The following is a 24,967-nucleotide window of genomic DNA, read 5'->3' as shown; positions in this document are numbered from 1 at the left end:
CGCCCATTCCGGTGACCCCGCTTTACAAGACCGGCGCAGGGTAACCCGGAAGTGGTTGTAAGGCGCCTCAACGCGCCACAGCTCCCTTTTCCGGTCGGCGTGGTTCTGAGAGCGGAGTCACCGCCGTCCCTGCGCCTTCACCATGAGCGTGCCGGCTTTCATTGACATCAGTGAGGAGGATCAGGTGTGCCCCCGGGCCGCGACCGCCGCCAGGGTGGGGTTGGGGGAGTCCTCAAGGGAATGAGGGGCCGAGTCGGGGCTGAGCCAGGACCAGGCGGGTGGGACGCCGCCCCGCGGAGCCCGCTCCGGAGCTGAGAGCCGCGCGTTGCTCCCACACGCGAGTAGCGAGGCCGTGAGGCAAGGCGCTAATTTCTGGCCTGGAGTTGCATTAGCACGCTGGCCGTCGGTTCCACGGTTGGCCCGAGACTTTCCAGCCAGCTTCCTGGTTGGCATCGGGACTCCTCCAAACCGTGTCATTTCTGACGACACTACCTTTCGACTGACTGGGGATGGTGTCGGCTTCCGCCTCCCAAGTGCAGCTACATCCGGAGTGGGAGGTGGCGAATCTTTAGACGGCGTAAGCAGTCTTGGGTAAAATAATTTTGTACAAAAAGTGAAAATGGCTTTATTATGCGATCACAGAGGCAGAGGTGACCCTATTTTATACATAGGCCATATCTTCTATTATTTCTTGTGCAGGAGTGAGGTTCTGAAACCTGAAAATAGAACGTCAGTTTCGCCCTCACATCTGGTGAACCATCCTAATATTTTATATTTCGGGCTCGGTCATTTGTATGCATGGCTTAATACTTAACATTTTTTCTCCCATAACAAAAGTTAAGCTTTAGTTGATGGGAGTTAAAATAAACATGAAATGGATTTTTCTGTAAGTTGATTTTGTAGAACTGAAAACCGTGTTCTGTGAAGTCGCAAGTGTTGTTTTATATTTTTTGCTACTCCACTTGGGTGGAAATTTGGTTTCCATAGAAAAAAACGCTGTTACTGCCCGAAGGTATCTCTTGGAATTACAGATGTGATTTCCTCCCATGGTGAAAGTGCACATTTCTCACCCATGAAGAGCAAAGAAAGGGGGCGAGGGAAGGAGTTGAGCACACTTAGAAAGGAAAATGTGGAAGACCATCAAAAAAGCGTATATGGATATTAATGGAGTGATGTTAGCAACAAATTGGCTATTAGTTTACCCACAGAAAGTACTTGATTTAACATAGGAATTTGTAGCCCAGGAAGTTCTTGTCATTGGCCACATTTCAGTTTTAAATGAAACATAGGTTATGCTACTCTTGTAATACATTAGTTTGACACCAGCTGTTCTTTTCAGGTAGATAAAGTGATTGCTTCAGAAATTTAACTTCAGGTTCTGTGTTTGAGTTCATAAATGGAGTTCAGAATTTTGTCATTTGCTGTACCTCTCTACAACCACCTGGAGCCAGTGAGGATGACAGATAAAAACAATAAACCCATTGATTGGTTCTTAGAAAAAGTTTGCAGTGTATCTACAAAGCAGAAGCCGAACAAATGCTTTTTTGTGTTTTTTTTTCTTGGACCATATTATGTTTCCTTTACGGAAAAACATGTTCCCCAGTGGTGTGTTTCTGCTCTTTGATATGGTGACATTTGTTTCATGAAATCTTGTTTATAATATCAATTCTCAGCGCTCACTTGGGGAGCATATATATGGTAATACCAGCTCATAGATGAAGTTACTATGTTGTTACCTGAAATCATAGCACCATCAGATCTACAGATAAAATGTACTTTTCTTAGGTAGTCAGGCATGTTGTGGGTTTAGAAAATGTGATACGTATGCATTTACGAATGGTATTTGTTCATCTCCCTCTTTCCTTTTCATTTTATTACTTTAAGTACCATCTACATTCATGTTTGGCTGCCATAAATACCAAGGCCTCAAAAGAAAAACTTAACTAAATATTATATATATATGCATTAGAGTAGGAAATGTCTAAATACCTGAATGTGGTACTGTAGTTACGTTTTTTAGGTCCAGGGGTGCATTCTGATCCAGATAGTATTTTGCATTCTAAAAGATTAGTTATATAGTAGACCCAGTTTGAAAAGTATTATATGCAAGACATCATTCAAAGGCATCATCTTTTTTTTATCTTTGTGTCTCCCAAAATGCTTGTCTCAGGTTCTCAGACATTTTATTGACAAATGATTACTTTTTTGCCAAGGTAATGGCACATGTCTAACTTTTTAAAATAGCTGTATTATGTAGCAATAAAATTGCACTTCTTTCAGACAAGTTGAATTTACCAAGTCAGATTAATTCTCCTCCACATATAGTTCTCTCCTCAAAACAAGCTCCTCAAAAATGAAGTTTTTGCTATGCACTGGAAGTTCAATAGCATATAGGTGATAGAGAAATTCTGAAGGTGGTGCATGTGGGCCATAGTGGGTTTGTGTAGCCACTTGGTTTTGTTGAGGAAAACCTGTGGCTCCTGTGGGGTTGTGATGGGGTCTAAGGGTGGGGGAGAGGCACTTCAACATAATAACTTAAATTCGTTGTCAAGTATGGTATTTACATCTTTTTCCCCCCCAGAAAAAGAATGGTTTCAGATCTTGAATTTTGGTATTGTTGGTTTTACAGATGTTTATCAGTCTTACTTGATTCAACAGGCTGCTGAGCTTCGAGCTTATCTGAAATCTAAAGGAGCTGAAATTTCAGAAGAGAACTCAGAAGGTGGACTTCATGTAGATTTAGCTCAGATTATTGAGGCTTGTGATGTATGTCTGAAGGAAGATGATAAAGGTTTGTTTTTAATTTTTTGTCATGTTTCTTATTAATCATAAAGGATCTACTTTTAAATTTTTCTTGTAAATTCTGTTTGTTGTGGAACTGTTAAGCCCTGTAGTTTTTAATTTTTGCTTATACATTCAGTTTATACTTATGAAGAAACCTATTTTGACAAAACATCTTTTTTACATCAGTCATATTTTTTGAATGTTAGGTGCATACACTCAATACTGANAACCTATTTTGACAAAACATCTTTTTTACATCAGTCATATTTTTTGAATAGGTGCATACACTCAATACTGTTAATTTCAGGATGAACTGAAGAAAAATGAAGCTCTTCTTTACTTTTCATAGGTTTACATTAATATCAGATGGGACAGGGGCACATGGGTGGCTTAGTCGGTTAAGCTCCAACTTTGGCTCAGGTCATGATCTCAGGGTTCATGAGTTTGAGCCCCACATTGGGCTCTGTGCTGACAGCTTAGAGCCTGGAACCTTCTTCAGATTCTAGGTCTCAGCTCAGGGTTCATGAGTTTGAGCCCCACATTGGGCTCTGTGCTGACGGCTTAGAGCCTGGAACCTTCTTCAGATTCTAGGTCTCACTCTCTTTCTGCTGTTCCCTTGCTTGTTTTTGCGCGCGCTTGCTCTCTCTCTCTCTCAAAAATAAAACATTAAAAAAAATTTAATATCAAATGGGGTATAATTTCAAGTAATCTAAGAGACATTTAATTACTTGGCTGGTTCCCTATTTATTGACATAAATGGGAAATTTTGAAAGGGAATCCTGTGATCTTCAGTTAAGGTTTGAAATTAAACTTGGTATATAGTTAATATCTTACGCTCAAAACTCAGTGATCCAGCCAGGAAGTTGACAACTTTCATTTTTAAAATAATTTTCTGTTTATATGTAAAAGTTTTCTTCGGTTGGGAAAGCATTCTAGGCTAAGACCTAACCAATAACTTGTAAATTATTGAATATTTTGTCAATAAAAATTGAAGCCATATATTAGACATGTAAATTAGTCTTTTCCTCTACTGGTTAAAAACCAAATCTTAGATAATCATTTCTTTTTTCTTTAATAAAATGTACAGATTGCTTTCTCAGTGTTAGCTATATGACAGAATTGGTTTCGTTTGAATTCACGTATATTTTTAGCATAATGCACACTATTGAAGTATTTTACAGTAGCTAGATCACATCTTCCTAAAGTGTCTTAATGTTAAATGGCCTTTACTGTATTAAAACACTGGAAATACATAGTTAATTAGACACGCTAAATATGATATCATTGCTGTTGTGTTATCCATACATGTATAGATGTTGAAAGTGTGATGAACAGCGTGGTATCCCTTCTATTGATCCTGGAACCGGACAAGCAAGAAGCTCTGATTGAAAGCCTATGTGAAAAGCTGGTCAAATTTCGGGAAGGTGAACGCCCATCTCTGAGACTACAATTGTAAGTTAAGAATTGAAAGATTTGGTTTGTCAAGGGGCTCTCTTTATGTTGGTGTCATTTAATGGTTAAAAGCAAGAATTCTGGAACTTGACTGTCAGCTGTGGCTCTTTTTAGTGTGACCTTGGACAAGTCATTTAACCTTCTGTGTCCCCCATTTCCCTTCTTGTAATATGAAGTGTTAATAATACCTGTTTCAGATTTGTTCTGAGAGCAAATAATCTCAACTTAATCATCATAATTGTTGATCTCAAACACTCTTTTATTATTTGTTAACCAGGCTAAGCAACCTTTTCCATGGGATGGATAAGAATACTCCTGTAAGATATACAGTATATTGCAGCCTCATTAAAGTGGCAGCATCTTGTGGGGCCATCCAGTATATTCCAACTGAACTGGATCAGGTGAGTTGTTATGTGGAATACTTGTTCTGCACATGAGAAGTATAGATTTATGTTATAGCTTAAGTAAGTAGCAAATAGTATGTTCTAAAGTTATCTTTTAAATGGTGAAAGTACAATCAGCTGTGTCACTAAATTTCTTGATTTTGTCAATCTTGTAGGTTAGAAAATGGATTTCTGATTGGAACCTCACCACTGAAAAAAAACACACCCTTTTAAGGCTCCTTTATGAGGCACTTGTGGATTGTAAGAAAAGGTATTCACAATTAGTGTACTAACTTAAAACTTCACAGGCAATATAGCAATTGAGGCTGTTTTTAAAAACAAGTAGGGTGATTTTGCTCTGTTTTATTCTTTTAAAAAAATTTTTTTTAATGTTTATTTACTTTAGAAAGAGAGAGAGTGTGCGAATGTGGGGGAGGGGCAGAGAGAGAGGGAGACACAGAATCTGAAGCAGGCCCCAGGTTCTGAGGTGTGAGCACAGAGCCTGATGTGGGGCTGGAACTCACAAACCTCAAGATCATGACCTGAGCTGAAGTCGGACGCTTAACTCATTGAGCCATCCAGGCGCCCCCCCTCTGTTTTATTCTCCACAGAGTTGTTGTAAATGTATTTCTTTCTGTAAATTTCATCTAAGTTAAACATAATTACAAAGTTTAAAACTTACATCTTTCAACATTTTAAAAATCAAAACTTGCTTTTCCAAAAAATGGTACAGTTGTTCATGTGAAAGCTGTATATAACTTTAGACTAAGGTATTTAATGATGCTTTGATATCTTAGTATGAGGTAGTGCTCCCACTTTTACTTAATGATAGTGAGGGTTTATCATAGTTTCCACAAAGTCTCCTATAAAAACAGTGCCCCCGAGATCAAATTCTGCAATAGACTCTACTAAATGAGTACCTATTTGGCTTCTGCAGGGTCTTCGGTTTCTGAGGCTTGTAATTCAGCCCAGCTAACTTCATGCCCAAAGTATTTATTGTATATACCTGGTTTTAGAATGCTTACCAAATGATAGGTTTGGCTCAGTTTTCAGAACTAATATTGAAAGATAATTTTACCTTTTTGACCTAGCTTTTCAATTTCTCTTTTCACATAGTGGTTAAATACTTCTAGAAAAAGTAAACAGCCTCCTCTTTAGTTTTATTGTACAATTTTTATATGAGGTTTTAGTGCTGGGTATTTAACATACTAGAGAGGGTAAGCAAAGTTTCTCCTATGTTAAGTAATGTAAACTTTTTGCAGACTACTTAAATTTAACAGGAGGAAATTTTTGTTGTGAAAGTTGGAACATTTTATCATAAAAGAAGAGAAGCAGGGGATCTTGCATTAATAGCCTGTTTCATTCTGATCAGTGGCTATTATATATTCTCAGACTTATGGCAGGATTCTAATATGTAGTTAGTAAAGTGTTAAGAGTAAATAGTTAATAACAAAGATGATTTCAAATAGAGAGAGCATTAAAAGCTGTTAGAGAAAGAATCCTTATTTTCATTCACAATTCAAAGGTGCCGGCTGTGGAGCCAGACTACTAGGATTCAAATCTTGGCTTACCTACTTGTTGTATGACCCTAAATAAATTACTTAACATCTCTGTACCTTGGTTTCCAATTTCAAAGTGGAAATAATAGTGGTACTTGCCTCTCATGGGGTTGCTGAAAAGATGATGACATATACCTAAAGTTCTTACTGAGACAGCACTCATTAAAAGTTGGATATTACTCTCTCCTTTTCATTTTTCAGGCTCACCTTTAAGAGGTTAGTCTTTCTGGTAGAGTAATTTAAAATGATGAGTGTTAACAGTTTCCCTCTGAACGTCTAGTGGTTATCAGAGATAATGACTACTCACCGGATGATTTCTCTAATTGCTGTTTAGAAGGTCCTTAGTCTGTTATATGTAGAAGGAAAGCGACTAAGGTTCTGAGGAATTCCAAATTTAATTTTCAGAGAAATTGAAATAGGACATCAGTTCTCTGTGCTCTACCAGACATATCCCAATGTTAACATACTAGAAAATACCTGCAGCATTTGTCAGAGATGGTCACTCTTTCCTTTTGAACATTTTCTTCAGTTGGTTTTTGAAGCCTCCTTCCTTCTTCCTCTCCCCTCTTTATTGAAGTATAGTTGACATACCATATATTAATTTCAGATGTACAACATAGTGATTCTACATTTATCTACAAGGGGCTTCTTTCTCTTGATTCTTCTCTTCATTCACAACTTGTTTGTAGGTTCTTTTTTCTCTAAACATTAGGATAACTTACTCCTGGGACTTTTTCTTCTCAGTTACATTAATTTCCTGTGAATGTTGTTTCTGGCTTTTGCTCTGATTTTGGGGGAGGATGAGCACCAAATGCATTTTGAGTGAGACAATTTTCTGTAATTGCTAGGTTGTTAACGTTCAGTGGAAGGCACTTCACAACCCTGGCCTCACCTACTAAAATGCCAGTGGGGCATTTAGTCATTAATGTCCTAGTCATTAGGACAGCTGCAACAGCTCCCATGCATTTGCAAATACTCTGGTTCAAAGCAGCTGCGGCCTTAGTGCTCTCATTCAGTTGCCTGCCTTTATTTTTTTCTTAAAGTTTATTTATCCTGAGTGGGGGAGGGGAGAGAATCCCAAGCAGGCTCTGTGCGTTTAGCACACAGCCCTATGTAGGGCTCAATCCCACAAACTGTGAGATCATGACCTGAGCCGAAATCAAGAGCCAGATGCTTAACTGACTGAGGCACCGAGGCACCCCTACATGCCTTTCAATACTGTCTGTATACTGGTGGTTTTCACATGTTTAATTCCTGTATTCTCTGAATTCCAAATATCTATTCCTGTTTAGCATCTCCTTTTAGATACTCAGAAAACATCTCTAACTACATCTGCACAAGTGAGCCACTGATTTTTCCTTCTAAATCTGTTCTTTTACTTTCTCCAACTCAGGAAATCCCATTTCTGTACTTCCAGTTGCTCAAAACCCAAAGCTGGGATTTCTTCATGATTCCTCTTTTTGTCTCATACGCCATATCCAATCCAGTATACATCCTGCTAGCCCTGATAAATCTGAAGTCAGACCCACTTCTCACTACTTCCATTGTTACCTTATGGTTCAAGCTACCATTATTTCTTACTTAGATTATTGATGTAGCCTCTCAGATGGTCTCTGTTTGGGGTCTTGTCCCCCTGTAGCCTGTTCTTAACACAGCTGCCAAAAATTAAAAAAAAAAAATTATGTTTGTTTATTTTTGAAGAGATACAGAGAGTACAAGTTGGGGAGGGCCAGAGAGAGAGGGAGACACAGAATCGGAATCAGGCTCCAGGCTCCGTGCTACCAGCACACGGCTCGATGCAGGGCTCATATGCAAACCATGAGATCATGACCTGAGCCAAGACCAAGAGTCAGACACTTAACTGCCTGAGCCACCCAGGTTCCCCTAGAAAGTTTTGTTTAATATGGAAGATCAGAATGGTGCCTGAGTGGCTCAGTCAGTTAAGTGCCAACTTTGGCTCAGGTCATGATCTCACAGTCAGTGTGTTTAAGCCCCGCATTGGGCTGTGTGCTGACAGCTTGGAGCCTGGAGTCTGTTTCGGATTCTGTGTCTCCCTCTCTCTCTGGCCCGCCCGCGCGCGCTTTCTCGCTCGCTCGCTCTCTTTCTTTGTTTCTCCCCAAAAATAAATAAATATTAATATATGGAAGATCAGATATGTTTCCTCTCTATTCAGAACCCTCCAGTGGAGGTGCTTGGATGGCTCAGTCAGTTAAGTGTCTGACTTTTGGTCTTCGCTCAGGTCATGATCTCATGGTTTGTGAGTGTGAGCCCCACATCCGGCTCTGCATTGACAGTGTGGAGCTGCTTGGGATTCTCTCTCTATTCCTCTCTCTGCCACTCCCCTGCTCACACTATGTTTCTCTCAAAATAAATAAACTTAAAAAAAAAAAAATCCATTCAGTCATTTCATTCCAAGTAAAAATAAAGCCAGCTCCAGAGTCAGCAGACTTACTGTATTTTAATGTGTATTAACTGTCCTTGCTAGAATGTAAGTTTCATGAGTGCAGGGACTTTGTTCATTATTCAAGCGGTGTCTGACACATGGTAGGCACTCTATTTCTTGAAAGAATGCTTATTTCTGAAATATGTTGCAAAAGCAGTGGCTACAAGAAGCAGAGATGTAAGACCATATGAAGTGGTGGTTTATAGTATTAGAAAGCATGCCCTTCCCAAAGGCTTTCAGATTTAAAAATGTTAAAACACCTTGTAGGTATAAAATCCCTGGCTTTCTCCGTGATTTCTAATGTTACAGAAATTAGTTTCCAGTATTTGAGTGTTGGTTTCTTCATTTCTTTGTTTATTTTTAAAGCTTAAGTCTTTGTTTTGTTTTTGTTTATTCATTTTGAGGGAGAGCTCTAGTGGGGAAGGGGCAGAGAGAAGGAGAATCCCACCAGGCTCTGTGCTGTCAGATGGATCTCATGAGCTATGAGCTGAAGTCAAGAGTCAGAGCTGAAGATGGATCCATCTGTGCTGTCAGATGGATCTCATGAGCTATGAGCTGAAGTCAAGAGTCAGATGCCTAACTGGCTGAGCCACCCAGATGCCCCAGTTCCTTCATTTCTAAGAACAGATATAGTCCAGGGGTCACTCTACAGTCTCTGTTTTTCTTGACCTGTCAGCACCATGTGACTGTGGTACCCTTTCCCTCATAGAAACTTCTCTTGGCTTAGGTGAAACCCCTCATTTTTCTCCACCCTCTTTGGTAGTTCATTTTCAGACACCTATGTAAATTTTTCTTTCTCTGCTCCTTTAAATGCTAGTATTACTCAAGATTTGTCCTAGGACTCTTCTCATTCTCTCTGTTAGGTCATCTCATCTATTCCCACGGCTTCTGTCATCTGAACGAACGTGCATGTCTTTAACCCAGTCTTCTCTTATGTGCTTTGGATCTTTATGTTCAGCTGCTTTCTAGCTATGTTTGCCTGTTTTCCACTCAGGCATGGCCTGTAGTTGCCTCAGACCCAACATGACCAAAATGAATTTTTCATTTTCTCTTTCTATATTAGTCTCTATGTTCCTAAGTGAGACATTTTGAAGTGTAATCTTTTTATTTTCTCCTGTCTGTAACCATGATTTTGTGAAACACAACTTCCAGCACATTTTCCTTCATGATACATTATCAGTTCATAGGTATATAAAACCTTTCTGACATGGGCTCCTATCTACTGACGTAGCTTGGGCTTGGTGGATATGTTGATAATCATGCCATTTTTGTATGGTGTGTTGACAAACAAAAACCTTGTTGATAACGGATATTCCCTCCTTGCATTTCCTCCCACCCAGCACACAGCCTTCCTCTTGATTATCACACTCAGAGACCTAGTGAACCTGTGTCAGCTGCAGAAGCACCCTCCTCTTTCCCAGTCTGGACCAGCCACTGGCTCCCTTTTTTATGGTCCACAAGCTAAAAATGGTTTTTGCAGTTTTAAAATGGTTAAGAAAGAAAACCAAAGGGAGAATACTATTTTATGACCTATGAACGTTATATGAAATTCAGATTCCAGTGTCCGTAAAATTTTAATGGAACACAGCCATACTTACTCATTTACAAATTGTCTACGGCTGCTTTTGCCAAGACTTAAGTAGTTGAAGCGGAGGCCATATGGCTTACAAAGCCTAAAATATTTACTGTCTGGCCTTTCACAGAAAGTTTGCCTGCCCTCGGTCTAGACGACCTATACACCACTTCGTTCCTCTGCCTAAAACACTTCTGTCATGTTTTGGTTAGATGCCTTTCTTCTACAGCACCCTCTACTTTTATCATGGCATGTAACGCCCTTAGTTGAAAGATTTGTGAGGTTGACGCTCAGGGAATGCTAGGAACCTTATTTGTCAACCATTGTGTATTCCCAAAGTGTTGGGCACGTTACGGGCTCTGGATGGATAAATGCTGCCCACCCTAAGGAAGCACAAGAGGCTGGCCATTTTATTGAAACATGAAGCTTCTGTCACTCTGCTGGTTTAAATTTTAAGAATTTTTTATGTGTGATTTTAAAATAACACATAAAATGTAATTTTTTTTCCTTCTTCTGAATTAGAATTCTGAGATTCACCTTGCCCTTTTATTTATATTGGTGATGAGTGCAAATCATATAACATTTTCTTGAGTCCTTAATTATATGTCAGATACTGTGCACTTTAAATGGGTTATTTTATCTGATATTTGCGAACTTAGATTTCTTCAGCTGCTAAGATATATTAGATTGAAGTATACTGTGGCTACTAAAACTGGCAAATGAAATGCACATGTACTTACAGATTACAATGTCACAAAATGATTAACAATGAGTAAAACTGTACTTGGTCTTCCCTTTGCCTGGAAAGTTATCTTACCTTCCACCTCCAACACTTTTTTTCATGGCCAATTATTTTATGTCCTTTAGATTTCAGCTTCTGTATCATTCCTTCAGAGAAATTTTCACCTTTTGAGGAACCTTCATACTGTTTTCCACAGTGGCTGCACCAGTTTGCATTCCCATCAACAGTGCATGAGAGTTCCTTTTTCTCCACATTCTTGCCAACCCTTGTTTTTTGAGTTTTTTATTTTAGCCATTCGATGGGTGTGAGGTAACATTTCATTGTAGTTTTGATTCGCATTTCCCTTATGATGAGTGATACTGAGCATCTTTTCATGTGTTGGTTGCCATCTGTTTGTCTTCTTTGGAGTAAGTTTTTTTACCCAGTTTTTAAATTGGATTGTTTTTTGGGTTCTTGAATTGCATCAGTTCTTTATATATTTTGGATACTAACCATTTAAAAGATATGTCATTTGCAAGTATCTTCTCCCATTCCATAGGCTGTCTTTTTGTCTTGTTGATTGTTTCCTTTGCTGTGCAGAAGCTTTTTATTTTGACATAGTCCCAATAGTTTATTTTTGCTTTTATTTCTCTTGCCTCAGGAGACATATCTTAAGAAATGTACTACAGTCAGTGTCAGAGAAATTACTTCCTGTGGTCTCTAGGATTCTTATGGTTCAGGTCTCACATTGCAATTGGAGTTTATTTTTGTGTATGGTTTTAAGAAAGTGATCCAGTTTCATTCTTTTGCATGTAGTTGTCCAGTTTTCCCATCACCATTTGTTGAAGAGACTGTCTTTTTTCCCCCTATTGGATATTCTTTACTTTTTTGTTGAAGATTAAGTGACCATATAATTGTGGGTTTGTGAGTTTTCTGTTCTGTTTCATTGATCTATGTGTCTATGCCAGTAACATACGGTTTATTTTTTTATCATTTTTTTCTCCAATACCATACTGTTTTAATTCTTACCACCTTGTAATATCATTTGAAATCTGGAATTGTGATACCTCCAGTTTTTTCTTTTTAAAGATTGCATTGACTACTCAAGCTTCTTGTGGTTCCATACAGATTTCAGAATTGTTCTAGTTCTGTAAAAAATGCTATTAGTATTTTGTTTTTTGTGGTTTTTTTTTTTATTTTTTTTATTTATTTCTAGGAGAGAGAGAGAGAGACAGCGTGAGCAGGGGAGGGTCAGAGAGAGAGGGAGTGACAGACTCCGAAACAGGCTCCAGGCTCCGACCTGACAGTCAGCACAGAGCCCGACACAGGGCTCGAACCCACGAACCGCAAGATCATGACCTAAGCGAAAGTCGGACGCTTAACCGACTAAGCCACCCAGGCGCCCCAATGCTATTAGTATTTTGATAGGATTGCATTAAATGTAGAACTTGGTTGAGGTAGTATAGATATTTTAACTGTTTGTTCTTCCAACCCAGGAATATGTAATGTCTTTCCATATCTGCGTCATCTTGAATTTGTCAGTGATCTACAGTTTTCAGAATACAGATTTTTCATCCAACTTTATTCCTAGATATTTTAATGTTTTTTTGTATGATTGTAAGTGAGATTGTTTTCTTATTTTCTCTTTCTGCTGTATCATTATTAGTATATATAAAAGCAACATATCTGTACATTGATTTTTTTTTTCCTGTGGTTTTACTGAATTCATTTATCAGTTCTGGTAGTTTTTTCAAAGTATTTTGTGTTTTCTATGTATAGTATCTGTCATCTGCAAATAAGAGTTTTATTTCTTCCTTACCAATTTGGATCCCTTTTATTTTTTATGTTGTCTAATTACTGGCTAGGACTTCTAGTACTGTGTTGAATAAAAGTGGTGAGAGTGAACAACCTTGTCTTGTTCCTGGCCTTAGGGGAAAATCTCTCAGAGTACGATGTTGGCTGTGAGTTTTTCCATGTAAGGCTTTGATTATTTGGAGTTACGTTCCCTCTAGATCTGCTTTGCAGAGGGTTTTCATCGTGAATGGATGTTGTATTTTGTTGACCTGCTTTTTCTGCATCTTTTGAAATGATTGTATGGTCCTTCTCCTTTCTCTTATTGATGTGATGTATCACATTGATTTGCAAATGTGAACCACCCTTGCATTTCTGGAATAAATCCCACTTGATCACGGAGTATGATTTTTTTTTTTAAGTTTACTGATTTTGAGAGAGCATGTGCACGTATGCACACGTGACCAGAGGAGAGGCAGAGGGAGGAAAGACAGTCTCAAAGCAGGGTCCCCACTGTCAGCATAGAGCCTGATTGTGGGGCTCAATCTCACAACTGTTGAGTTTATGACCTGAGCTGAAATCGAGTCAGACACTTAACTGACTGAGCCACCCAGGTGCCCCCGGAGGACGATTTTTTTAAATGTATTGTTAGATTCAGTTTGCCAATAATTTGTTGAGGATTTTTGCATCTATATTCATGAGCGATACTGGCCTATAGTTCTCTCTTGTGTGTGTGTGATGTCTTTATGTGGTTTTGGTATCAAGCCTCATAGAATGAATTCGGAAGTTTTCCTTTTCTATTTCTTGGAATGGTTTGAAAAGAATAGGTATTAATATTTCTTTAAATGTTCAATAGAATTCACCCATGAAGCCGTCTGGTCCTGGATATTTTGTTTTTTTCCAGGACTTTTAAAATTACTGATTGTTTCATTTCTGTAATTAGTCTGTTCAAATTTTGTTTCTTCATGCTTTAGTATTGGTAGGTTATGTATTTCTAGGAATTTACCCATTTCTTCAGAGTTATCCAGTTTGTTGGCATATAGGCTTTTATAATATTCTGTTGACAGTTTATTCCTGTGGTGTTGGTTATTTCTCCTCTTAGTGATTTTGTTTGTTTGGATCCTCTCTTTCTCTCTCTCTCTGTCTTTTTTAATGTGTCTTGCTTAGAGGTTTATCAGTTTTGTTGATGTTTTCTGAGAACCAGGTCCTGGTTTCATTGGTCTGTTTTTTTAGTTTCTGTGTCCTTTTTCTTCTTCTTCCTCTTCTTTTTTTAATGTTTTTTATTTATTTCTAGGAGAGAGAGAGAGAGAGACAGTGTGAGTAGGGGAGGGTCAGATAGAGAGGGAATCACAGACTCTGAAACAGGCTCCAGGCTCTGCTGGCAGTCAGCACAGAGCCCGACGCGGGGCGCGAACCCACGAACTGCGAGATCATGACCTAAGCGAAAGTCGGACGCTTAACCGACTTAAGCTACCCAGGCGCCCCATTCTTTTTCTTTTTTTAAGTTTATTTATTTATTTTGAGAGCACATTGGGGAGGGGCAGAGAAAGGGAGGGAGAGAGACTCCCAGGCAGGCTCCATGGTGTCTCCAGAGCCCAGTGTGGGGCTCAAACTCCTGAACCATGAGATCATGACCTGAGACAAAATCAAGAGCTTAGCTTAACCAGCTGAGCTCACCAGGTGCCCTTATATCATTTATTTCTTCTCATCTTTATTATTATATCTTTCCTTTTGCTAGGTTTGGGTTTTATTCTTTTTCTAGCTCCTTTAGGTATAAAATTAGCTTGCTTGTTTGAGATTTTTCTTGCTTCTTGAGGTAGGTCTGTATTACTGTAAACTTCTCTCTTAGAATCTCTCTTAGAACCACTTTTGCTGCATCCCAAAGATTTGGACCTTTGTGTTTTCATTTTCAATTGTTTCCATGTAATTTTTTAGTTCTTTGGTTTCTTGGTTGACTGATTCATTGTTTAGTAGCATGTTATTTAGCCTCCTTGTATTTATTTGTGCTCTTCCCAGATTTTTTCTTATGGTTGATTTCTAGTTTCACAGTGTTGTGGTCAGAAAAAATGCATGGTATGATTTTGATTTTTTTTTTTGTTTAATTTGTTGAGACTTGTTTTGTGGTCTGTTCTGTGGTCTATTCTGGAGAATGTTTTGTGTGCACTTGAAAAGAATGTGTATTCTGTTTTAGGATGGAATGTTCTGAGTATGTCTGTTAAATCCATCTGGTCTAGTGTGTCATTTAAAGCTACTGTTTCCTCGTGATTCTGTTTGGATGATCTGTCCCTTGATGTAAGAGCAGTGTTGAAGTCCTCTATTATTGTATTACTATCAATTCTTTCTTTTATGTTTGTTATTAACTGTTTTATATATTTGGTCGCTCCCATGTTGGGCGCATAAATGTTTACAATTATTATATTCTCTTGTTGGGAGTGTCCCGTTTATGATTATGTAGTGTGCTTCGGCTCTTGTTACATACAGTCTTTGTTTTAAAGTCTATTTTGTTTGATGCTACCTTGGCTTTCTCTTGACATCCATTTGCATGTTAAAGGTTTTTCTATCCCCTTTCAGTCTATAAGTGTCTTTCTGTCTGAAATGAGTCTCTTACATGCAGCATGTAGATGGGTCCTGTTTTTTTTTTAATCCACTGTGTCACCTTGTGTCTTTTGATTGGCATGTTTAGTCCATTTACATTCAGAGTAATTATTGATGGATATGTATTTATTGCCAGTTTGTTACTTTGTGGTTATTTCTACAGATTTTCTCCAATCTTCTCTTGTTCTTTCATGGTTTGTTGACTTTCTTTAGTGATATTCTTGGATTCCTTTTTCTTTATTCTTTGCATATCTGTTACTTTTTTTTGTTTGTTTTGTGGTTACCATCATGGCACTTACTTTTAATTTTTCCTTAGTTTTTGGTCTTTTCCTACCAGAGGGAAAATTCCATGATTTTTCCCACAGAGAGGGACCATGTCTCTGGGGCACCATTGTGTGTATCATCAGCATGGTACTTAGTACATCGTAAATATTTTTGAGTGAATGTTTGGCTGTAAGATATTCTGAAGTTTCTAAAGCAGTATTTCTTTTTAGTGATGCTGCTTCGAAAGTCATGGTGGAATTGCTAGGAAGTTACACAGAGGACAACGCTTCCCAGGCTCGAGTTGATGCCCACAGGTAATGTTATGCACATTTTTGTTCTAATGGAGGCTGCCTGCAGCTTGGAGGTTGAGCAGCCGTGTTTCTTATATAGCAGAAATTATGTCTGCATCTCTCAGTGATCCAGAGCCATTTGATACTGTGTGCTCTGTGGTGATCCCACTAGAAATACCAAAAGTTCAAGGTTTGTTACTGGAATAACCAAGATTGCACATGGAATAATAGCCACATGGTGTTTTCTGTTTAGGGTATTGCTGGTATGGATGTGATAACCCCAACCTGAGAAGTAGAATTTAATCTTGGGTTGATAAGGTATATAGATGAGGAAAAGTTGGTGGCTTGCTAAAAGTTAGCCCATTGCTAATGAGAATAAGGGCTTCTAACAATCCTAAGTCTACTTAGTGGCAATAATAGAATCAGTTTCTTAAATCTAGGAAATGGAAATAATCTCATTATAGGGTGTGGCTTCACAGGGACCTGTATGTGATAGGTGTTGCTAGAAAGTGTAGTTTGTGGAAGAGGTCTCTAACTGAGGTACGGATTGCCTGCATTCAGATACTCCACCACTTAATTCGTACTTATTGCGTAAGTTCTTTCTGAGCCTGTTTCATCACTGATAAAATTAGCATGATAATACTGTCTGTTGGTGTGTTGTGAGGATCAAGTGAGGTAATGCGTGTAAAGCACTTAACTCAGTGTCTGGCACATGGTAAGATGGCACTGCTCTTTTACTTATTCTTTAATTACTTTGGTCATGCTTTCTCTCCAGCTGCATTTTTGTCTACAATTACTTTATTGTTTTGTTTTGTTAAAACAGATATACCTGATAAATAGATGTACTGGCCGGTTTTATTCCCAATCCTGTAACTTTTTTTATGCTGTGTATACGTTGAACTCTTAGATATTTTACTGAACTCAGTATCTTCTGCAGTCTGTGAAAGGCTGGTGAAAAGTTTCTGAATCTCAGGAATGAGATTGTATTTTTGTTTTGTAATTAAGGTGTATTGTACGAGCATTGAAAGATCCAAATGCATTTCTTTTTGACCATCTTCTCACTTTAAAACCAGTCAAATTTCTGGAAGGCGAGCTTATTCATGATGTAAGTACTTTATCTTTTATATGGAAAATGTTCTCTTTTCCAAATGTAACCTTACTAAAGCAGAGCTTTTTTTCCTTATATTCATGAGCATGACTGTTAGATCTGGAAAGACCATTGGTTTTTTTTTTTTATTGTTTTATTTATTTCTGAGAGAGAGAGAGAGCATGAGCAGAGGAGGGTCAGAGAGAGAGAGAGAGAGAGAGATACAGAATCTGAAGCAGACTCCAGGCACTGAGCTAGCTGTCAGCACAGAGCCCGACGCGGGGCTCGAACCCACAAACCATTAGATCATGACCTAAGCTGAAGTTGGACACTCAACCGACTGAGCTACCCAGGTGCCCCAGACCATTGTTTTTTCATTTTATATCAGGAACAGAATGATATTTAGGACCAGCCTTTTTTCCCAATCACTGAATGTACCTGTTCTTTTCTTCGTTCCTTCATCTCTTTATTTGCCTGCCTGTTAGGAACTTAAATAGTACAAATTTCTTTTTATATGTAGTGTCAGCTAGCCCCATTTGTGAGTATAAATCTGATATTTAAAAACACATGAACACACTTTTCAAGTAGAGGTATAAATACATACATGTTGGATTAATTTCCATTTGTACTATGCCTTCCTTTATTGCTCATGGTAGATCACTTAGAGCTCACTGAATTTACTGAATCTTTCAACTAAGTGAGTCTTCACGAAAGCAAATGGTTTAGATGGTAATTTTATCCAATAGATTGAAATTTCTGCACTGAAGGAGCATAGAGAGTTTTATTGCTCAAAGTGTCTTAAAAATATCTTGAGTATAAATCTTGATTCGGTATTGAATATTTTATCTTTATTTTTCTATCTAGCTTTTAACCATTTTTGTGAGTGCTAAGTTGGCATCATATGTCAAGTTTTATCAGAATAATAAAGACTTCATTGATTCACTTGGTAAGTTTTGGAGTTTATTCTTGGGAGGGGTACAAAGAAAAAGGGGAACATGCTATTCTTGAACGTTTATATACTGTGAGATCCAGTAGATATGACCATGGCCTTTTGTGTAGATTATCCTAACCATTGGTGTATGATAGAACAGCAGCAATCCTAGGTGGACAGTTTAAAAGATTACTCAGAATGAATTGGGAATTGGAAACCAAGAAGGTGTAAGGGGTAGTATTTGTGGTAGAAAGAACATGAAAACTAACTAGGAGTCAGAAAGCCTGGGCCTTTTTTTTTCTCTCCATAAGAACTTGTTGGACTTTAGGCCTTTCTTCTAGATCTACAAGACCCAGCTGCATTGAGGTAAAGTTCTAGCAAGAAGCAAGTGCTTAGAGGAAATGCAGGTAGAAATAGTTCCACTGATTATATGTGTTTTTAAATTGTGGATGGGGATGGAGCAGAAAAGCAACTTCAAGGGTCACTATTAATTTGATCATAATGATGACTTTTAGAAGTACTCATTTTATTTTTTATTTAAAAAAAAATTTTTTTTATTTATTTCTGAGAGAGAGACTGCGTGAGCAGGGGAGGGTCAGAGAGAGAGGGAAATACAGAATCTGAAACAGGCTCCAGGCTCTGAGCTGACGGTCAGCACAGAGCCCGACACGGGGCTTGAACCCACGAACCGTGAGATCATGACCTGAGCCTAAGTCAGACGCTTAACTGACTGAGCCACCCAGGTGCCCCAAAGTACTCATTTTAATAGCTGACAAAATTTGATGACTAAAGCTACTTTAGTATTTAAAATTCAATTATTTGTTTGTAAAAGACCTTTTATTCCTCACATTTTGGGTGCTTTAACAAAAAAAAGCCACAGTTACATAATTGAAACAAATGGTTTTTTCCCCTTCTAATATATTTTATGTTTGGTGCACACACACCTCATACTCCCCTCTCCCCTACCGTCAACAGATTCTAAAAGTGTATGGTATTGTTAGGCAGATCTAAGTGAAGCTGTAGGTGGAATTGGAAATGGAGTTACATGACGGGAGAAACTTTCTTAACTACAGCTTGTTGAAGACCGTGTAGTCTTAGCTTGATATGATTTTAATCTTTGAGTTTTCTTTCTAGAGCATCAGAGCTTAGTGTTTGCTAAATTGAATCTTACCCTTGCTGAGCAAATTCTATATGCATTCAGTATTTTATTTCCTTTTGGTGCATAATTTTAACATACTAAAATTCAAAGAGAAAAACAAGAAAATTTCTAATTGAACAGATTTAATTTATTCTAAAACAACCATTTTTTGAGAGTGAAGTCAACTATGAAACTAAGGTACTTTATTTTTCTACTAGGCAATAATCAAAATACCTTAGAGGTTGGTTATAGTTTCTATGTTAATATTGAATTGTTAGCTTCCTGGTTTGGGATATAGATGAAGAATACGTTTATAATTTATTTTGATTATATTATTAGTCATCAATTTGGTGATCATTAATTCCTATCACTTGTACATTTTTGTGCAGCCATTGGAATTAGGGAAGATTGAATTATTCCCCACATACTAAGGCGTTTGAAATACACCAAGATAAAGTAGATGCAAGTGTGTTTGTGTAGAATGCTTTGCCAGGTGCACTAGACCCAGAAAACCACATTCTGTCCCAGTTAATTTGTTTTGTGGCATGAAGCTATGTGATGGAATGTTAATGTCAGCAACCTCTTTATTTACGCACCAAGGAAAAAGGAGTAGTAATTAACACTTTGACACTCCCCCATTGATGTGTAATTGACTGTTTCAAAGGAGCACTGGTTCATAAGCTATTGCATGCATTAAAATTACGTTTTCTATATTGGAGCATTTTAAGACAGGGGTCAGTGACAATGCAGAAATTGCTCAATGATGCACATTTTTTTATTACTGCATTAAGGTTTTGACATATTAGTAATGAATAAATGTTTCCATAAAATTAGATTTTTTTATAACTTTAAAATTGAAATATGACACAGAACATTGTGACTTCCTCTTTGAAGGTAATGTTCTAGTTTCATGAAACAAAGCACAGCTTTCTACAAGTCTTTAACACATACTTCACTGGCTTAATAGTTTTGATTTTGAGAACAGGAGTTCTAATGGCTTTAAGTTTGGGTCTTTGAAAGTATTGACTTTAACCATCAATTTGAAATGTTTTTAACTGCCAGTTTCCACATGTAAGACAGATAATGGTTTTACATGATTCACTCTAGAAATATTCATTTATCTGATAAAGTTTTGAAATTTATGGCAAGCTTGTAACTACACAAAGGGTAGCAGAAAAGAGATTTATATCAGAAAATTTTTTTTATTATGTCTAAAAAACTAGGAGTGTCTGTCATTTTATCATACTGAGAGAGAACTGTATGTGTCCAGAAAACTGGGAATATTAAGGAATTTTCTTGTATTTGAAAATATTTAGTAGTAGTTCTTTGTGATGGGAAAACATAGAGTAACCTTTCTAATTTATGGTATCAACTCGGAATCAAATTCCCTGTTTTGCCTTTAGTTTCTTGAACATGTATGCAAATTAGCGATCTTTCATTAGAAATTTGTAAAAGATGCTTTAGCAAAACATCTTATTAAATGTGTGTACTTTTGGTTTTACATGTATTACTGACATTTATTACAACTGGTTACGGGTGTCTCAGTTCTACAGGTGGCTTCAGTTTGTCAAAAACAGTTTTATTAACACTGACAACTTGGGCCAACAGTAAGCATTATCTTGTGTCAACTGAATTGCCCTAACATGTCTACATGTAATCTGGTGTTATACAGTTGCTACCTTCTTGCTTCAGAAAGTTAATCAGCATATAATTTGCATTTGTTAATTAGGGTTAATGTGCACTAATTGATTTTTCGATGCTTGTAGATTTCCATTAAACCCGTTTAGCAATACTTACTTGGATACCTCATTCATTTGAGTTATGATGATCATGTTTTTGTTGAATCTGTGCCAAATAGAAAGCCTGCATCATAATTACAGCTAATTAACAGATGATTATGCCCTATATTAATGGGCTTCCCTTGTCTTCTGCTAATATGTTATAAATTTCATTTATGGAGTGCTTAGAACTTTTTTAACAATAGAAACTTGAGGCTCTTATTAGAGAGTACATGATCGATCATTTGCTCAGTTTACATTATTCGAAATTTTAGAGAAAAGGAACTTAAAATTTTAGATTAATCTTAGAAGCTTATTTTATATAATAAGTTAGCATCAAATCAGGTATATATGATACTGTGTTATAATTCAGCTTCTTTCACTTAGAAACAGGTAATAATTGGAATACTCAGGATTTGTAAATATTTGTGTTATTAGTTGCTTATTTTATAAGTGAATGTATTTTAAGACCTAGTACTGTCACTTTGACTATAAGTCATTTAAAACTCTTTGCTCTTCAGACTTGGTTTTTAAAAGTGAAAGCATCAGGACTAGTAATTTGTTAAGTTTCCTTTTGGGTTTAACAGTTTTTTGTGTTCTGAATAATTGTAACCACAGGTTTCATTAGAAATTATAAGGCAGATTTTGAATTATACGTACAGTTTTCTACTTCAAGTATCCCTGTTAATGGTACTGTTCCATTTTATCTAGTACTAATCAGTGTAGCCTATAATTGTTAAATGATAAACACACTTTTGCAGTTTTTACTTAAGTGCTAAATCCAAAGTGACCTGAAGGGAAATGGAATGTTTTTATAACTGAATGTATATGAAAATATTTTAAGGCTTCATGTTTACTAATAATACTGACAAACAAAAAGTAAATAAGCCTGTGTTTAAATGGAGAAAAAGTAAGTTTAAGTAATTAAGTAAAAATGTTCTTAAGAAATGAACTTTGTATATTTTATCTCCTAAAATGTATAACTATAAAACATGTAAAATGTGTAAAACTTTAAGGGCTTAAAAAATACCATTTTATAGCCTTTTTTTTTTAATGTTTATTTTATTCTTGAGAGAGAGTATGAGCAGGGGAGGGGCAGAAGGAGAGGGGGAGACAGAATCCAAAGCAAGCTCCAGGCTCTGAACTCTCAGCACAGAGCCCAGTGCAGGGATCAAACTCCTGAGCCATGAGATAATGACCTGACCGAAGTCAGATGCTTAACTGACTAAGCCATTGAGGTGCCCTTACAGCACTTTCTTCGAACCTGTCACCTGTGGCAGTGTAGTAGTAAAGAAATGTAGCTCTAGAAAAAATACTTGAAATGTTCCACAATTTATTTATGGGGTCAGTTATGGTTTCAAATATAAGCAGCTTTGTCAGAATTACTCTGTAAGTGCTCAGTGACTTCCATAAAAGTTTGGCACAAGAGTTGTAATTGTTCAGATCTTTAACTAGTGTGGCTTTACCACTGTTATTCAGGTCTGTTACATGAACAGAATATGGCAAAAATGAGACTGCTTACCTTTATGGGAATGGCAGTGGAAAATAAAGAAATTTCTTTTGACACAATGCAGCAAGAACTTCAGATTGGAGCCGATGATGTTGAAGCATTTGTTATTGATGGTAAGGCACTTAGAACATTTTCATTTTTTTTTCCTAAAACTTCTAACTTGTGGAATAGAAGATTTTACATCTTGTAGAAGATTTTATATCTTGAAACCGAGTCATATGCTAACAAAGCTAGATTCTCTTATAACAGATGTGTATGTTTAGTACAACTGCAGACTATATTTGTAGTAGGGTGAAAATCCAGTGGAAATACAAATTGCTATGTGGTTTTTTTGTTCTATCCTTTGAAATATTGAATAAGGGCCTTTAGGCAGTATACCACAGTGGTTAAGAGCCTAGATTTTAGTACCAGACCTGGGTTTGAGGGTCAGGTCTTCCTCTGTGAAAGAGGAAAGTAGTTGTTACTATGTGGTTGTGAGAATTAAATGAACGAATGAAGGTAAAACACTAAGCCGAGTGCCTGGCACATAGTAAATGATCTGTAAATATTGATCATTATCAGTTTTTTACAATTGGCCAGAAATAGTTGCATTATGAAGTGATTTAATCGTTACTCAAATTTCTTTCTGGGCTTTTTAAATTTGAAAGGGGAATTGTACGGTCAGGAATAATAAAACATACAGAAATGTTGACATGGTTTCTTTGTGATGCTGAGTCTCAAATGGTCCTATAAAGAAGTAATATTAGGAAATGAGTGTTTTCCCCCCATATGTGATTGTAGGGGAGAACACTTAGAATTGGTAAAACTGTGTGTGATATTCGGTGTATATTTGCCTGCCCAGCAACCATAGGACAAATGCATGACCTTCCTCTTGGTTCCATCACATTGCTGTACTTGTTACCAGATTCAAAGAGCCAGTTTGTAAAATAATGTTTGAAAATTGTATAGTTTTATTGTGGCTTACTTAGTTTTAGATCTTAGCTGTTTTTCTTGGGAATTTTCCATGTAACATATCATGTAAAACCTCTTTTTTCAGCGGTAAGAACTAAAATGGTCTACTGCAAAATTGATCAGACCCAGAGGAAAGTAGTTGTCAGGTAAGGCACTTAAGACTTTGCAGCATTTTGTAGAACAATTTAGTTTGTTCTGATTATTTCATTTATATGTTTAGAGAACGAAGGTGGTGGTGTTATCAGTTGACTGTAGTTAAATAGTTGCTATTTATCATAATTTTATTAAAGTTCAGACTGAATGTGATTAGCTTATTTAATGAAAGAGTCCTATTTTCCAGCACATTTCATTTAATGGCTCAGCATTGGCTAGAATACTAATGACTTTTGTGTCTGGTTTATGTAGTTCAGGAAAACAGAACATTTAGGATCAATATGGTAAAGATTCTTTAAAAATAATTTAGAATTGTAAGAGAATTAGAAGCATATGTCTTTTATTATATTTAACCTTGTTTTTAGCTAGAAACAAGTGTGTAGTATTGTAAAAGAATGCCAGAAGGATAAAAGATTGACTAACAACTTTGTTTTTAATTTTTCAATTTTTAGTCATAGTACACATCGGACATTTGGAAAACAGCAGTGGCAGCAACTGTATGACACACTTAATGCCTGGAAACAAAACTTGAACAAAGTGAAAAACAGCCTTTTGAGTCTTTCTGATACATGAATTTTTATGCTATATAGAAAATTTTGTTCTTTTTGGAAAAAATCCAAATCATAGTAAAACAAACTTTAATTTGACTACAGTCTGGACATTAGTGGTCTTAAAAAATGTAAAAAGTCACAAATTTCAGAGGATACAAAGGATCCCCATCTATCTTGTATAGTACGTAAGTTGTGTTCTGCAAGGAAGGGGGTTGAAGGTGCAACAAGAGCTTTTTGATAAAAGGACGTATGGAGGAGAGCACATTTAATTAAGGGGAATTGGATGCTAACAAGCAGTCTTAGCTACCTTAGATGGAGCATTTGCAAAAAACATAATTTCATCACATCAAAAGGAACTGGAAAAGTGAGTACAATCGGAAAGCTTAAGGTGGATGTAACATTTTGTTCTAGTCAAGACCATATGGTTGATATTTCAATTAAGTAAGTCTGTTCACCACTGAAAGCATTTATCAACGTCCTTTTTTACTCTGTCATTTTTTCCAGCATCTCTTCTGTTTTTCTTTTCTTAGGTTGGTTGTCATTTTCTAAGCTTAAGAACTTTTCAATTTCGTTAATTTGATTTGTTACCAGGCTCTGCCAGTCCTCTTCCTCAGTAGATGATGCAGCCACATTGATAGGATCTTTAATCTCGATTGCCTGAAAATGGCTTTGTGGCAGAGTTGATTTCAGAGGCTTTATTTTCATCTAGGAAAGACCAAACTTGTTTTACTTACTGTTGAAATTACTCGTTTTTTAAAGTCATCAACAAGAGTTAAAATTCTTAAGGCTCTGAAATTATGAGTATGTGATAAAGCCATCAATTTTCTTGGCTGAGTTTCAACAACTACCTTAATTTGGCACGAAAAAACAATAAAATGTGAATCTGGAGGCTTAGGTCTGTGTAGTAGCCCCTTAACATCCCTAATAGAGACCAGCAATACCATGAACCTTTTCTAAAAGGTATTAAGCTTAACACTAAAAGATACTTAAAACAATTACAGATAAAAATCTGT

The 24,967-nt window shown here is 37.0% G+C and overlaps 2 protein-coding genes across 14 annotated transcripts in view; one reads left to right on the top strand and one right to left on the bottom strand.

The window, feature by feature from the left end:
• Positions 1-58: 58 nt before the first annotated feature.
• On the top strand, positions 59-24,050 carry EIF3M (eukaryotic translation initiation factor 3 subunit M). The gene is made up of 11 exons (XM_077772866.1): positions 59-184; positions 2,659-2,791; positions 4,098-4,236; positions 4,514-4,637; positions 4,796-4,890; positions 15,796-15,879; positions 16,861-16,960; positions 17,807-17,888; positions 22,269-22,412; positions 23,336-23,396; positions 23,856-24,050. Exons 1-11 carry the CDS (start codon positions 143-145, stop codon positions 23,974-23,976), a joined length of 1,125 nt encoding a protein of 374 aa, XP_077628992.1. The 5' UTR covers positions 59-142; the 3' UTR covers positions 23,977-24,050.
• CCDC73 (coiled-coil domain containing 73) overlaps positions 23,813-24,967 on the bottom strand; it is a 143,149-nt gene continuing 141,994 nt past the window's right edge. For all 13 annotated transcript variants that reach the window (XM_077772853.1, XM_077772863.1, XM_077772852.1 and 10 more), the window contains one exon: positions 23,813-24,659. In XM_077772853.1, the coding sequence (XP_077628979.1) occupies positions 24,438-24,659 (222 nt within the window). In that variant the 3' untranslated portion in view covers positions 23,813-24,437. The remainder of the gene's footprint in view (positions 24,660-24,967) is intronic.

Source organism: Crocuta crocuta, unplaced genomic scaffold (genome assembly GCF_008692635.1).
Source record: "Crocuta crocuta isolate KB4526 unplaced genomic scaffold, BGI_CrCroc_1.0 scaffold382, whole genome shotgun sequence".
Taxonomy (NCBI): Eukaryota; Metazoa; Chordata; class Mammalia; order Carnivora; family Hyaenidae; genus Crocuta; species Crocuta crocuta.
The sequence above is the reverse complement of the archived record's forward strand: the minus strand, read 5'-3'. Positions and strand labels throughout refer to the sequence as shown.